Source organism: Buteo buteo, chromosome 1, assembly GCF_964188355.1.
Source record: "Buteo buteo chromosome 1, bButBut1.hap1.1, whole genome shotgun sequence".
Taxonomy (NCBI): Eukaryota; Metazoa; Chordata; class Aves; order Accipitriformes; family Accipitridae; genus Buteo; species Buteo buteo.
The window spans coordinates 84334445-84351004 of record NC_134171.1 but is presented as its reverse complement, the minus strand read 5'-3'; the positions used below and the strand labels follow the sequence as shown (position 1 = coordinate 84351004).

General features: G+C 46.5%; 1 protein-coding gene across 3 annotated transcripts in view; it reads right to left on the bottom strand.

Annotated features, from left to right (window-relative positions):
* Positions 1-16560, bottom strand: part of SLC4A4 (solute carrier family 4 member 4) — a 197299-nt gene that overhangs the window by 14333 nt on the left and 166406 nt on the right. For all 3 annotated transcript variants that reach the window (XM_075039301.1, XM_075039311.1, XM_075039308.1), the window contains 7 exons: positions 15642-15913; positions 12217-12287; positions 10524-10712; positions 8261-8374; positions 7756-7917; positions 2720-2898; positions 1269-1341 (listed from right to left, as the gene is read on the bottom strand). In XM_075039301.1, coding sequence (XP_074895402.1) covers positions 1269-1341; positions 2720-2898; positions 7756-7917; positions 8261-8374; positions 10524-10712; positions 12217-12287; positions 15642-15913 — 1060 coding nt within the window. The remainder of the gene's footprint in view (positions 1-1268; positions 1342-2719; positions 2899-7755; positions 7918-8260; positions 8375-10523; positions 10713-12216; positions 12288-15641; positions 15914-16560) is intronic.

Genomic DNA, 16560 nt, shown 5'->3' with positions numbered 1-16560 from the left:
TACGTATGTTACTGTTTTGACATCTTCTGCTCGTACCGTCAGTCTACAGACCCATGGAGATGGACTTCTGCCGCTGACATCTCCCGTTGTACAGTACGCCTGCACTTGGCTCCACTTAAATCATCATCCCCAGAGAAGGCAGTATCCTCCACAAGACATGGATAAGCAGGTTTTCCAGTTTCCTTTTACGATCTGATGATCCACAAAGGATGCTTTTCTCTGTGGTTACGTGCCAACAAATTTCAAGTCTTGCAAAACAGCTACCTACCTAGATTAAATGGTACATCAGCAGCACATCTGTCCAGATCCTTGGCTAAACTCATATGAAAAAAACCGCAGGAGATTAAGAAATCACATTTAATTGCACTGCTTTTCTATACTGCTGTGCCGGGCATCACTTCTGAGCGATAGGGGATGTGCTATTTGGGGATGATCCAGCCTACAAGAGTCAAAATTTGATTGTTGTGCTGGCTTTTTTAAAAACAGCGAGGTAAGCTGCAGGAGCCTCGCACTGCTGAGGCATGTGCCTCGGCAGCTGCACCACGCAGGGTACAGCTCCGCTACGGCAGCGGCAACGGTGCCAAAGATTTTTGGCCGAAACTGTACCTGTGGACTAATAGATCAGCTGTAGGCTCTGCTCACTGCCACCAGTTCTGCGTATTCTCTCTCAACAAAAGCCCCCCCTCTCAGTGGACCATGCACGCAGTCTATGAGTAAGCACCACATGAAGATTTTCTTCACATATGTGTGTTAAGATGTGCGCACACTCAAATAAACGCAAATGTACTTTTAAAACTACATATCCATCTGTTAACCTGTGTCTTCCGCGCAGCAACTCCACTGCATTGCCAATCATCCTTCCGTCATGCCACCAGTAGGCTCTTAAGCTTTATCTGCAATATATTTTCCATAAAACACAGGCACAGCAGAAGCATTAAGACTGCAGAATAAAAGGAAGCTTAACTGTATGCAAACGTGGAAGAAAAATCTTAAAATGAAAAAAATCACCGCCCCCAAGACCACCAGCCCTGAATTTTGTCACTACACTATTACTCCCTAGCACACTATGACGATGCTGGTTTTTTCCTTCCAAAAGGTTTGTGTTCAAGCTTCCGGAAAACTGTAAAACTGCATCAGTAATTCTCACTGATCTCCTTTCCCACACTTCAATGATGAGCTTTTTTAGTAGCATAAAAACAGCCTGACGGCTGCTGTGGCCCTACTTCGGCTGTGTGAGCAGAAGGAAGCAGAAAAGGTGATGTCCTTACCTTCAGGATGGGAGCCATAAAGACAGACACGCCGGTCAGAATGAAAACGATGACTCCAGTGACTCTCTGCTCCCTGAAACAAAATCTCTAGGTGAGCAGGACGGCTTCAGCTTTCACTCTGGTTTTATTCCCTCTCAGAGTACCCCAAACCAACATAAAGCCTGACAACTCATTCTTGCAGCCACATTTTCAAAGCAGACTGGTAATTACAAACCAACGGCATCAGGCAGGTATCTTGATCCTGACCGAGCCTCAGACACCTCTTTTTCCAAACACCAGGTCGGTTTTTGTAGGCTGCCTTAGCTCCGCTGTTTGTGGATCAACAGAATACTGCTACTGACTAAGGAGGAGCGTGTTTACACGTTAAACATTAGACACTGTTAACTAGCAATCCAAATTCTCTGCACGGCAGTATTTAAAGCATGCAAATAGGTCACAAATCATTAGCTCTCCGCTCCTAGATTAGCAGCATATTTCGAGTCCTGGTCATAGTACTCCAGCAGTTGGATAAATGGTCCAGGCCTTGCTGGGGGGCTGAACATGTGCCTTCATCGGCACCCAGAGCTGCTCCCTACATCCAAAAATACTTTTGCCAGTAGTATTTCAGAGTACTGAGAGTTAGGCCATTAAATTTCTATTTAGTCACCTAAACAAGTGGCCTGATTTCCAGAAGCGGTCCTATTGAAAGCACTTCAGACCACTTAATTAAGGCAACCAAATACAGAAAAAATGGCTTGATTAAGTAGAGATGATTGCTCTAGGCATGACAGATTTACATTTTTTACCATTATGTTTGCGAATGAATGCCTGTCTAATTTCCATGGATAAAGAAATCTGCAGTAAATTTCTCTCCTTTCTCAAACACTGGAAAACTATGTCTGATCTGGCCGAATAAACTTTTGAGCAGTTACACGGGGATTTGTCCAAGGAACTGCCAGAGACCTGCGCTGCTCAATCTCACAGCCGGGTTTGGAAATACGAAGAAAGCAGCACAAAATTCTTCACGACAACTTTGCGGCGTCCAACGGGCACCAGAGCTGGCTCTGTTCAGCTTCGTGTATTTGGGGGTGACTTCAACGTGCATGCCCAAAGCAGACCGAGAAATGGTCTAAGCTCCGGTGCGAAGTTTCCTTCCTTTCCTCCCCTTCACTGCCGCACGTTTGCACAGGCTCTCCCCCGTCTACAGGCACGCAGGTAGTACAATGGTTTTCTTCCTTTTCAAGAGAGACTATTTACAAAAGGGCTACGCCAGATAGGCTCCTAACTAGACATACCCTCTGCGGACAAAAGAAAGCTGTAAGGAAGCACAGCTGATCTGAAGATTTACAGCAAATCTAAGAGCTATTCCCCCTGAACCTCTGCATGTGTCCTGCTCGAAGCAAGACCATTTATAGTACAAACTGATCTTTGCAGGCAAACGAGGCAATTAAGGCCTTTCTGGTTTGACATACCTCACTCCCAAAAACTTGGGCTGTTCTCCAGGGGCTGAAGTTTCCGTCTCCATCTTCAAGCTGTCAATATGAGCAATGGAGATCACGGTAGCAGCAACATACCAGGGCAGACCCATAAAGGAGCATACGATCATCAGAATGGCCACCCAGAACAAATCCAGATGATATCCAGCACCTTTCTGTGAAGGGAGACAGACAACCTTCAGCTTCATTATTCTAAATACGTACGGAACGGCCAGGGCTCTGGCCTAGGGGCAGAAGCATACCAAACAAGCAGTGTTTCCTTCTACAGCATCTTTTGGCCAACAGAAATCATCCTAAGAAATAGCAGAGTAGGATACATTGCTCCTTAAAAGGATGAAGTACCTGCCTCCGCAGGGAAAACAGGTAAGCGGTACAGTTCTGGCAAGCTCTGGAAACAACAGCATACAGTAAGCAAAGGAGAGCAGCAGACTTGCAAGCAGTCTGGCAGAAGACCAAGCACCTCGTGTACGCTATATAGTGCTCGGAGGTTGAGTTGGTGCAAGCCCAGCCCTGCCACCAGTCAAATAGCTCTGTAAAGAGGCACCTGACACAGCAGACCATGAGTTAAAAACAATCAGAGAGCACCATCTTCAGCAAAGAATACTTGGTGAGATACACATAATAGCTTGTAAACAGTATAAGCAAGCTCTCAATATGTAAAACTATTTTTAAAATATATATAGATATGCACATATGTATCTTGGTTATAATGGGTTTATAGTGTTCTGAAGGAGCTCTGCATTGCTTCTTAAAAACCAGAAATGAAACCCTATTATAAAGTGCTCTTTTTATAATGATATGTTCCCATTTCTCTAATGAGGTAACACAGTGACAAGAATTCCAATGCCCAGCACCGTCCCAACACCCTGCCGCCTCCCCGCAGCGCGGATAGAAACATGACGGTCCGTTTTCACAGCAGGAGGCAGCTATGGCAGCAAGAGAGTTTGGAGAGGGCGAGCAGACGGATGACCATCTGCAAAGCAGGAGAGCGGCTTGCGACGGTGTGAGCCGTTTGTCCCACTGCTCTGCTACGAGCGCACAGGACTTCTTTTGATGCGGTGGGAGGTCAAGATTGGTACCTTTGTGTGCCAAGTCATCTCGCGCCTGTGTTCAGTGACAGCTTGGACGTGCACAGAGCTTTCAACACCCAAATGACCCTTTAAAACCAGCCTGAAGCCTAATTTTAGTTTCAAGCAGCTGTTGGAAAATAACTCTCGGTGTCATGACTTAGTGAAGTCTACCTGAAAGCACCAAGATACGGTGCCTGCCTAAAGGTAACATTTGCTATTTGCTGTCTCAGAGCAAGATCTGAACTCCTGTATTTAGGAGAGGAAGCAACTGCAGGATCCCACAGTCGGGACGTGACAACTGGTCCGAGCCCTGCTGATCACGCCTGGTGCTGGAGGCATCTTCCTCAACACCCAACCCTAGGGTGCCTTGGGGAAAGCAACAAGAACAGCTCATTCCCTACAGAAAGGAGAAAGCTGCCCTCATTTTTCACTCCTTTTTAAAGACCTCTGATCTTCTATTTTTTAAATCCTTTGATGAACTAACACAGGAAATCCACTGGTCACAAGTGCCAGAAGAACCAAAGAAACAAAAGAGCCACCAAAGAAAGGGATCTTCGGAAAAACACTAGGCAAAACTTTTAAGGCTTGCTATTTTAAAGAAGGTTAACCTTTTTTTAATCCTGTTCAATTCGATTTTATTGGAAAGAACAAATGATCCGGGCTTACTTGGTGACCCAGGAGGGAAAGCAACCCAGCTCATCTTGAATAGTCCTCATTGTTTTCCTCATACGTGCGCTGCTTACCTTGGCTGGCCGGCAGCACCGGGACGGGCACTCAGTGACACTCTGCCAATACTTTAGCAAGGCACTAGCAGAAAAAACCCTGTCTTTCTCTTGGCCTTCAGTGGATTTTGTGAACGGAGGTGGTTTTTGGTGCAGAGTAGCAGGATCGGGCTCGAGAACCCCCAATTAAACAAAAGCATGTGCTCACAACCATAACAAAGGAAGCAGGATGTAAATTTTTTATACTAAACAGTACTTTGCTGGAGTGTTTATACTTTGTTACTACAAAAGCACTCCCAGTGCTCATAGCATAACCATGTTCAGTGCCTATGAGCTGAAGAGATGAGGGACCTTTTTTTCATGCGGGAAAAACAGTGAATATATTCTTCCAGTGATTAAGAACATGACATGTCTGTTTAGTTAGGTGCAGGAGACACACCTAAAACTGAGACCATGTCCATGATTAGCCTCCCCCCGAGGAAGATACGGGCATAGTATTGAAGAGATCCACCCAGATCCGGATGGCAAAAAGCAATGTTCTGACAGCTTTTTTAAACCAGCCCCCTAAGACTATCAGCCAGCACCCATCACTGCACACAACAAACCTTTCCCATTCCCTGTTCCTCTGACTTTCTCCTCCAGATCAGGATCAGGATGGTCTTAAATCACACGTCAGTCATCTAACGCCCACAGTGACCACTCGAATTGAAACATCCTCCTCTTTTTCAAGTAAAAGCTCCGTTCGCATTTCCGACACCTCTCAATATAACTGATGAAGTGGGTATCTAAATAGTGACCCAGCATTACCCATGTTTTGAGGGAGTCTTTACTCTCACGGGTTGGATCACTTGAAACGTATCCTGTGAGCAGGAAGGGAGAGTCTTCTTTTACAGGAATTTAATATTTTTCAATAGAACTGACCGTGCAGAGAAAGGGAAAACCCTACAGGCACGAAAAACTGCATAGCACTGGTCTGGAAAGTTTATTTTAAAAACATTACTACAACCTAGGCTGTTATATGTCAGCGGATATGGAGCTCTTCTTTAAATAACATCCAACTGTGGCTATGCCCTTGGTTATATCCCAATCTCTTCAGCTAATTGCTTCTATTTTACAGCACTGTACAGCCAACACAGCTGTCCTACTTGGGCCATCTCTGGCCATGCCCACCACAGGTGGGGTCCTGCCATCGCCCCGGCACCCCGAAACCTTTTTCGGAGCGGCTGACAGCCACCCCGATGCGCCGTGCCCGCTCAGGGATGGTCACGACACAGAGACCTTGTTGTGCCGATGGCCGGGAACATCCACCAACGATCGTCTGACATGATAAACACGGTAATAGTGGCTTGTCAGATCCAGAGAAACTTTGCCCGTTGTGATAAGGCGAGAGAGCCTTTGGCTTGAATGCAGTAACGCAGTGCTGGGCAAATTAAAATTAGGTCCCGGCTCAGGTTAAAGTAGAGCTCCTGAGGAGACCCTTCCAAGCTCACAGCCTCTCCCCACCGCAAGCCTCAGCTCCCAAAACCACGCACTCTCTACAGATCCATGCGTGACCTGGTGGACCCACTCTGGCCACCCTCGTTTTCCTTTCCGTGCTGATGCACCAGATTCATGAAGTATCCCCTTAGAGTCTATCCCCCTAGAGTCTCCCAGAAGAGCAGGGAGAAAGCTGACCACAATCACAAAGCAACTTTCTCTCCTTAAAACCAGCAGCAGATGACAGGGAATAGGCCCACATTTTCGAGGGAGGAAGGTTGTAGGAGGAAAATTAGATGTTAAAAGTCATTTGATGCTAGAGGAGAGGTGTGAGTTAGCTGGACTTGAATCTGGGACTAGTTTCTCTAGAGAACTACAGCGTGAAGTGAACGGCCATTTGGAAGCACCAGCACTACCAAAACCCAGCAGTTTTGCACAGCAGCTGTAAGGCAGCGAGCGATCAGAGCCTTCTGCTCGCCCCAATCATCTTTCCAAATGCCTTGTTGAAGAACATGCCAGAAAGAACGACTGCCAAGCATCCTCACTGGAAAGCATCCGATCCTTCCTAGGTGTTCCTTATCATCAGACCTGGGGACTCGTTTTAAAGGAATGAACAGTTTTGTTAGTATGTATAACCACATTTGCTGGACAGAGTGGACAGCATGTGTTTACCCTATGCAAGCAAATGTCCAGCATGACAGACATCAACTCTTCTCCCCAGTTCCTGACTGCATTTAACTGAATGATTTCTCATCTCCTACTGGAAAAGCAGAGCACGTCAGATGGACAAGTAAAGCAGACAAGCAAATAAATTCATGTTTGTGGACAGAAGCGCACCCTCTTTCCTCTTCCAATTCTTCACACGGCAGAGTCTTGCAGAATTACCAAGGCAAACGACACCGCTGGGGTCAGGGCTAGTAGATTCTCAAATGAGCTTCATCCAGCCCTTTACCAAGGTTGACCAGTGCTACTACCACAAGTAGAGTTGCAGGCGCAGCAAGGTTAAGAAGGCAGCTAGACATTGTTTACATCAGTATTCTTTACAAGACAAGCTTTGACTAGCTATACTTACAAGTTTTCTTTGCCATTCTCCAACTTTTACAGTTGGAGGGTGAAGCTTTTGCAAGGAAAGATCAAAATATTGTCAAGCTTTTAAGAAACTTTTGGTTTTATGTTGATATGAAAAGGGTCTTTAAACAGAAGTTCTGCCTCTCAAAGGAGGGCTGCTCTAATTTCTTCCAGCTTAGCCACGTCTTTGCCAGATGAACAGTGGGTAGGACGCGATGGGTCTAAGTCCTTTCCTTCCCCTAGAAGGGAAGGGGTAGCTGGCTGGTTTTGTGAAATCTGACTATTCCTGGCATGGGACCTGTTTGCGAAGGAAAAGGGAGGAGCAATCCCAAAGCTTCTCACGTGGGAATGCTTCAGGCCGCACGATGGCGAAGCCAATCAAAATTACTAAGTGCTTACTGAACGAGACACGGCGAGTTAGCCCTGCAAAGGATTCTTGCTTTTGCAGGAGGGCGAACGCTGTTTAGGCAACGCTCAAGATTTTCAACTGAATCAGCGGTTTTCCTGGCAAAACCTCTACACTAGTTAACAAAATAAATATTGTTGTTAAACACCAGCAGCGACGTTTCTGAGGTGGCATGTACGTTCAACGCTGCCACAGGCCAACCTCCACCTCCAGCACAGAAGAAACAGCGGGCAGCTCTCGGCACGTCTGCAAGACGCAAAGCACACCCACCTTGAGCTTGTGCTCCTTCCTATTGACGATGACGGCTGTGATTTGCTGGTCCATGAAGATGAGGATGGTCACCAGCAGTGCAGGGATGGCTGCTGCCAGGTACACCCACCACGGGTTCCCTCCAAAAGGTGGGATAAACCAACCCCTCTCGGGACTGGTTGGCTTCGAAGGGCAAGGAAAAGAAAGCTTGTGTTAGAGCCGCAATATAGGAGCGATGACATCCTAAATACACTTGTACTTCCAGCAGTGGGGCTACAGGGAGACGCTTCACGTTTGCAACAATTTCATCCTTCCCATTAACAGCAACAAGAGGTTCAAAGTATGGAGGCAGGATTTAGGAGATCAATCAGCTGACCAAAATGACGTTAATAAAAAGGACGTAATCTGGTCCTTTCCAGATTGCTGACTACTTTCCTGTTTTGAGGACAAGTCACTTTATACAGGACAGATGGGTGGAAAAGGGAACCTCTTCCAAAGGCCACCAAACAAGCTGATGATGACATACCTTGAATTCACTTGGCACAAGTAGTTTTGGTGTGTCCACGCCTACCAGGGCATCTATTCCGCAGAAAATCAAAATGGACAAGATAATGGCAAAGTCACTGATGAGCTTCCGGGCCTGAAACAGAAGTTGATATTGTATCAGTAGTTAGCGCTGTGAATCACCATTTCACCTATGCTTCAGTTCCTATGTGATTCTCGAGGCTTGTGTCTGGTGGCAATACAAGCTCATCGTTTCTCCTTTCACAGAAACAAAGGCGCGCATTGTCATGTCTGGTGCCATTTGCCTAAATGTGCCTTGGTACTTTCTTGTGTTGTCTGAAAGCCAAACAATTAATGGAATATATTGGAAATGGAAGTATAAAAACAAGTCTAAGGAAAAAGAAAACTGCTTTTGCAAGAAACTCCCACATGAATCCTTCAAGGCCATCTCACCGATGTTACGTTTGACAGCAGCCAACAACCGCTGGTATGGAGACCTAGTTCCTCTGTGGCAGTGCCTGAAGAGACTTTTCAGGACCAGTTTCCAATATTAACAGACATTGAACATTTAAAAATAAGCCTAAAAAAATAGTGACTTTTTTTAGACATATAAAACATTGCCTCCTTCTGTTTGCCTTCTGATTTCTGATTCTTTAGGGTCCACATATTCATGTTTTTCTATGCAGAGCCACAGACTGCTTTTTTGACACGAGTCAAGCTTCTCATGTTATCACAGGACTCCTAAGGTATGTGTCTTTAACAAAAAATACTGTGTTATCCCTAGACTCCATTCTTTTCCTATAACTGATTTTGCAACGCAGATTGAAAAAAAAAAAAAGGGAAAGGGAAGAAACGGTATTTTACACGAGACAACGGAAACAGTCACAAACTTCCCTTTAGAAAATGGGAAGACCCAAACTTCTATGACAGAGGAGATGTTCTGTATGACTGGCAGAGATTACATTGTTTTCTGTTCCAGCAATAAATCAACCTAAACAGACAAGAACACTAACTAGGCTTCTCAGCTAAAACCTCAACATGTCCTAAGAGTGCAACTCTCCTGGAGTCATTGGAATATGACAACCTAAAGCTGCCACTGGTCAGACCCCAACATTTAACTGAGCAGGACCCACTGTGCTTGTCTGTAACTGCGTGATCTTTTCAGAGCTGTTATTCCTTCCAGGTTTGCTGGGTTCACATGGTTACAGAGAAATTGAGCTGCATTCCAGCCTGGATGGAATTTGTTTCCTTTTTATTAAAAATAATAGAGGTTCAATTGTAACACAGCAGAACAGTAAACATCCATGCAGGATAAATCCCCGTGTGTCAGAATGCCAAAAACAGGGGGCGGGTCTCGGAGAGAAACGTGGCTTTGGTACACATGGAAACCGCCAGCTCGCACGCGTGTTGTGGTAACTTTAGTCGGGGAGACAAAACAAGCAGATGCACCTGAGAGGTGCATGTAAGTTGGCAAAGTCTGAGCAAAATCTTGTTTAAATCAATGCAGAAGTTTTTCAGGTCATCCTTATTTTGCACCTGAGCCTCAGAAAAGAAAGGGAATTTCTGCTTTAGGTCCCTACCGTAACAGGTAGACCAGGCGTGAACTGCAGTCAAGTTCAACATTTTTGCATTGATTTCCAAGTGTTTCAAATACTACGTGGTAACATCAAAGATGTGTAGCTGCTCTCCTGCTCTATGCAGACAGCTCGCCAACCCACTTTTACTCAGTGACAAAGCAAAGGGCTTCTTTTGTCCTCCCCAAACAGTCCCTCTGGCTATAAGCAGGGAGACTTCTGACATAATGATTAATAGCCCCTTTTGGTCATTTGCCCTCTGTAGAACAGCCACGCATCCTACCACAGAGTCAGTACATCACATTAAGCTGCGTATCTGGCACCGAAAATGGCCAGCTGAAACTATATACGCCTGAAGGATTCTTCTGATTCCTTAAGGCTGATAAGCTACATCGTGGCGTATCTCAGCTTGGAAGAGTTGTCTTTGGCACCTTTAAAATCACTGCCACATCCCCACAACAGATTATGGCTCATTTTGGCTCTTCTGCTGCCTTACCCGTGCTCTCCAGAAACATTGAGAGAATGACAGCTAAGCCATCCCAGACATACTTGGTTAACCAGTCGCATGGTTTTATCTCAACCACTGCAACCTGGCTTCCCTGCAAAGCATTTCTCCCCGTGCGTGTGTGACAGCTATACCAAAAGGAAGGCTGATCTTTGCACTCCGAAAGAGTAAAGAAACAGACTGCTAGGGTGAAAGGAGATACTTACAGTGGTTGGAAAATAGCGACTGGTCTTGAATTTCTTCAGGGCCATGGAGCAGGTGTAAGTGCCAAAAAAGAGGATGAAAGACATGAGGGTGATGTCAGGGACATATTCGCAGTTGTTGCCCACAAGTTGTCCTCCGTATTTCAAGCACTCCTTCGTTGTCAGAGATGACCAGTCAATGGTGGTGTTGTACTGCAGGATAAAAGAGAATGTTTCCATAAAGCTGAGCATAAGCTGCTCAGGCTAGGATAGGAACGGGGACAAAGCATCAGGAAAAATACTGGGAGGAAAAGGGAGGCATGGTGCAGAAGCTAAAAATCCCTGTGCTTGTGTGCAGACAGAATGGATTTTAACCTGGACACAGGATGATATTACCTGGCAACTGAGGATAGTCGGCCTTGGAAAGAAGACAGAGATCTTTTGACCTCTGCTGCGGTCTGCCAGAGACGCTCCGCATTGTTGGAAAGCAGGGTTTTGGGGGAGGAGGGCTGAGATGCCGAGATGACTGTTCCAAGAAAGGACAGCCTGGAAATGTGACTCGTTGGGTTGTTTTCATGTCTCCAGGCCTCAGTTCAGTTCTTGGCCTTCCTTTTACGCATGCCTCCCCTCTCCCGAGACTGACAATCAAATGCTTAAACCCACAAAACCCAAGAAGAGCTCTTCTTAATGGAACAGAAGCGGCAACAGGCACTCTTCTCCCGACGGGTGGATGCAGGCGTCCCGACAGCCGGCACCGTATCGGAGCTGGGGGCTGCTCATCCCTTCCCCGAGCAATATTTTCTGTGGTGGGCAGCCGAATGAGGAGGTCCTCATTCCCAGCCATTCCAGAGGTAGCCAGCTTGGATGCTCAGGGACCACGGCCAGCTGATGGAGATGGGGCAGTGAAGAAGGCAAGGAGCGGTGAAGGGCGCACGAGGGGCACCCTGGCCATCAGAAAACCTCGCTTCTATGTCTCCAGCCTGCGACCGACCCCCTCGGGGACCTTGGGCGATGCTTTTGCCTTCGGGTTCGTGCCTCACGCTCCTAGTGCCCGCAGACAGCGTGCCCAGCTCAGAAACCATTCCCTTTCTGCTGGGCCACTTGATGGCACACAAGAGTGGCCACCACGTGAAAAGAAACACGGATGGGTGGGATCTGTGTTCTTCAGGAGAAAGTTGTTCCCCTGCGTCTCAGCTTACTTCCCCTTCATCAAACACAAAGGTATGTGACCCCATCAAGCTCCGATTCTTTCTCCTCATTGTCCAAAGCTCACCACCGGAGTGAAATGTGGAAAAGGCAGGGTTAGCCGCAGAAAAACCAAAGAATGGGATGGAAACAGGACCTTCCAAAGGAAGGGCTGGCCGCAACACTCCTACCATTACAGTCCTGGACACAAGGATCTGACTAATCCCCCGGGAGAACCATTTGCATCCTGCCAACGCACAGAGATCAGACTGCAAGGAAGTGGCCGCTATTAGGAAGTAATTAATATTATCAAATTGCGCACTTGGTATTGTGTACGCAGTACTACGAGAACTCCTTGGAGGATCAAGTGAGCATGCCAAAAGGAGCAGTGTCACGGGCAACGGGGGAGCATCAGCACAAGGGTTTTCTTCACGTGACCAATTCCTGATCTATTGGCATGGCCCAGCAGAAACACACGGCTCTTACAGACTTCAGAGACCACATAATCCCCGCTCTCGCTAAGGGCACTTACCATCTCAGTAGAGGAATAGAACAACTCATCAGCTGACGGCACCGTTGTCCTGTTAAATAACGAGCTATTAACTGCAAGAGAGGACAGAAAAAGGAATACCGTGAGCGTGGTGCTGAAACAGCTAGGAAGGAAAGCAAATTACAACTATTAAAATCGCTTGTTAACTCCATCAAACTGTTTGCTCAAGTAAAGCGAGTCAAAAGTATTGTTTCAGAGTGACTCAAAAGCATCAATCATCAATCACTTAAAAAATGGGAAGCAAAGGCTACGAGAAACATAATTCAAACCTAACTGGGTTTTTTTTAGAGTTCATTGTAAAAACAGTAAAAAATCATGGAAAACCAGACAGACAACAAAATATTTCATGATTTTGCAGTATTTTTCTAATAATTTCTGGATTAAAATAAATATCCCCAGACTACTCCTAATTATTAATTTAAAATTAATGCATAACCCCAAAAGATATCCAGAAAATCAAAATGCATTTCAGAATCCAGCACAAACATATTCTTTGAGTTAAAAACCCAAAAGATAAAGAGTAACTGAAATCAGCAGGATGGAGATGATTTCTTTGAAAAAAGGGGCAGCATTCACTGTGATGATGACACATGTTTTCTTTTTGTTTTCATGGGATTAGAAATCATTTATTTGAAATTTCATTTAGAAAGGCAATCCTGCCTGAATATAGGCTTGTCAACTACGTCCTCATGTTTTATTTAGGTTTTGCATGTACTTTCACGTCTGATAAGAATATTTAAGTGGTGTTAAAATACTGCATAGCTCGCATTTGTTTAGCTGGAGAATGAGTAGGTGCATTTGTCTTTTATACTACTGAAATCCCACTAGGGTCTAAATAAGTAGTAGGACATCTTTACACGTAGGCAATCTTTCCGGGGCCCTGGACAAGGAAGATCTCACGGATCGTGCCGTTATTGCAGATGCTGCCACCAGCATCTTCCTCGCGACGGCAGGGATCTCTCTCTTCGGGAAGGTGCGTGCGGGGCAGCCTGCTCCTCAACCCTGAGCATGGAAACCGTGCCAAGCTGCGAGGACGGAGCTGAGCCTGTGAAACCATGCAGTCCCTTTCTTGAGAGGTCAAAGTTTGAGAAGAGGTAATAAATGTCCCTCGTAGAGTGCTTTATGGGTTTTTTTAGCATCTCCAATCACGTCCAAACCCTCTTGGTAGGCTTGACAGATGAGGTAAAGCGCCTTTTGGATGGAGCACCTTGTCCCCTCTGAGCAGAAACATGCAAGGCGGCCAGTTCGACAAGGGTCTTCGCGCTCTTACGTTGGTACCCAAAAACTGCACGGAGCAGAGAGCAGCAAGGTGCAATCTCCTAGACCCCCAGCCCCCTCGGCATTCCAGCACGCTCTCCCGATGCTTCGCTTTTGGCTAAACAGTTGCTACGTGGAAGCTATCGCTCCCGAAAGCGGACGGAGCGTGGCTTCGGCTGTTGGTTTTGCCTTTTAACTTCTTGACCCACATTATAAAACAGTGCGTGTTTGCTCAGAGACGCAGATTAGAGGTGCAAGGATCAAAGCGAAGTCCCCGTGGGACATAGTAAGTAATCACTGCCAGAGCACACACAGATCCTGCTGGCGATTCCAAAGGCATCGTTTTAAGGTCCTGCAGAAAGCGTGGGGGGGCTGGCAAGACGCTGCTCCCCGGCTTTCCGAGGGCTCTGCGAGTGGGAGCGCGGGCAGAGCCCGCTGCAGAAACCCAGCTATGCAAGCTAAGGGCTGATGCAAAAACTCTGGAGCCAAATCATCACGAGACAGATATTAAAACCAAAAGTAAAAAGCCTGAATTGGAGCATGAGGGAAGAAGAGCCAGCTTCACTTGTGGCTTGACAAGAATCAATAAAGCTTTACCTGCACTTACTTTGGACAAAAGCAAATAAATCTGCTCCCCTCTCCAGCACAACCCCTGACAGCTTATCAATGACTGCTTGCAATATCCCAACTGCAGCAGACATTATCTGCACTAGAGGAAAATCACTGGCAAGAAAGCACCTGCTACTGCATTACACTGTTTCCTAGAAGCAGGCACCCCCTTTTGCTAATCTGCCACGTGCATTTTTATTCCATTTCCTGATGCACGAGAGAAAGCTTGCGAACTTTCAGGGAGGAAATGTTAGCATAAAGGATAATTGATGTCCTAATGCTCTGTTGGTATCTGCTTACAAAAGCCGCTGCTGAAAGATCTTACAGTCTTGAGCTGTGTTTCAAAGACATTCACACTCCACCGCTGGGATTGCACCTTGCTTTGGGTTAAGTTCAGATCCCCTCGCTTATCTTACGCTGTGCCAAACTCCTCAGTGGGTTCACCCAGCGCCAAAGAGCCCACCCAGCTGCGGGGGCACAATTCCCCCTTTCCCTGAGCCCCCCTGGTCACTGACACCACGCTGAGCAGCTAGCAAATATCCCAGAAACACAAGAAGGATATTCTGCCTCTACTTTGCCATCTTATATAGGGCTTCAAAAAAATGCAGGATGTGGAGAATAAGGCCACTTATGTGCCATTCGAATGGGAGCAGAACTAGACCAATATCCAGGGCTTGCAGAGAGCCTACATTTAATGGCTAACGTAAGTACACGGTTCCTAGGAACCCAGTTCCCAACACCTTTTGCACAGAGGCAGCTAGCAGCAACCAGAAGCTTTTCCTGTTTGACAGGTTCGTTGAGATAACCTGAAGTTTACTTTGAGCGCAAACCAAGTTTCTTGCTCACTCCTCATTGTTTGAAGGATCCTAGGAGTGGTCACAGCTTCCCTAATGGTACGAGCCAGCATACTTCTGTCTGGATTTGGGTTTTGTAACCTTTTGTTCCCCGCTGTGTTGCCAGATCTATACGTATGCTGGCTATACCTGCCTTGCAGCCCACGCTCTAGCGATAGGCTCAACTGTTGGACATACTTGCCTTCCGCTCCAGCGAGGACCTGTTTGTGCTTTCCCACTCATACACGCAGCCAGGAGATGGAAAACCACCCATGTTTGGGTAATGCCCTGAATAAATCCAGCTCCTGCACTTGACAAAATGGCACGGTGGATACCAGGAGTGACCTGAGCACCATGGCAGTGACCTCACCTCCACTTCTGCCCCTTCACAGGCTTCTCAGAGGAACGCTGTTCAGAATTAAAAGCCACAGGGATGCAAGGAGACAAGGGTACAGAGACAGCTTCTCCACTGGTAACGATGCTCACATGAGGAGTCCCAGGAAGGTCAGCTATAAAGATATTCTGGCTGGCACATAGGGTGAAATTCACCCCTCACCTTCAAAGTAAGGCTTAGACATGATATCCGAAGACAACTGATAAAGAAGGATTAATCTTCCTGTTTATTATCTGGACTGCAGCCCAACAGAAAAAGGAAGCAAATACAATCTCCTATCTGCAAAATGGAGAGCTAATTAAACATTCTCTTACCTGGACCTAATGGTTCACAGGCACAAGAGTAATGTGTGATATAGTCCACCTTGAACTCGGAGTTGATTGGGTAATGGTCTGCCAGCTTGATCATCTTCTTGAAAGCATCGTAAATGAAGATGAAGCTAATAAGGGAGGAAAAACCTTCTTCGGTGAAGCGGGTGAAGTACTTGACCAGGAAGCTGGCATCGGTAGCGACGAGAACGAGACACTGGAAGGCTGACCAAAGGCCGATCCAGAGACGAAACTCCAGGTAGTCAAAATCGTTGTCTCTGCAACAAGACAGGAGCGGGCAGGAAGGGAGAATATTGGGGTTAGATAAATCCACGCAGGATCGTGACTTCCCGGCAAGAAGTGGTGAACGCATAGTCTCTGGGACCTGTGCTCATTTAGACTCAACGAGAGTGTTCCCAAGAGCTAAGCTAAGTTTTCAGCCAGCCAACTCCATAAATGTATGTGGTGGCATTTAATAGCCAAGGTGGCAGAAAAGCATGCAGAAGTCATCAGTCTTTGCTTACGCCTCCACTAATAAATGTTACCAATGAATTCAAGCTTTTTCTAGGCTTCCCAGTAAAAACCCTCCCCTGGCAAACAGGCACACAGCTGTAAAGGCCCAAACCTCCAGCTGTGCAACCAAGAGCAGCTCAACGCCGACAGCTTTCCACCAGCTGAAGACGTAACCACAGCCTACAAACCTCCTTCAGAAACGCCATCTCCTGCCCAGCCTCACACTCAGGAGCCTGCGTTTCCATCTCTCAGGCCCTTGCACTATCTGCAGAAATCAAAATATCAGCAGGAGAAGACCACAAAGTACAAAGCAGAAGATGACAAAGCCTGGTGCCAGGACGTGGCAGGCTGTGGAGAACAACGGGGTGAACTGCATCGTTCCTTCCCGGGAAGTTTGTTTGCCCCTTGTTTG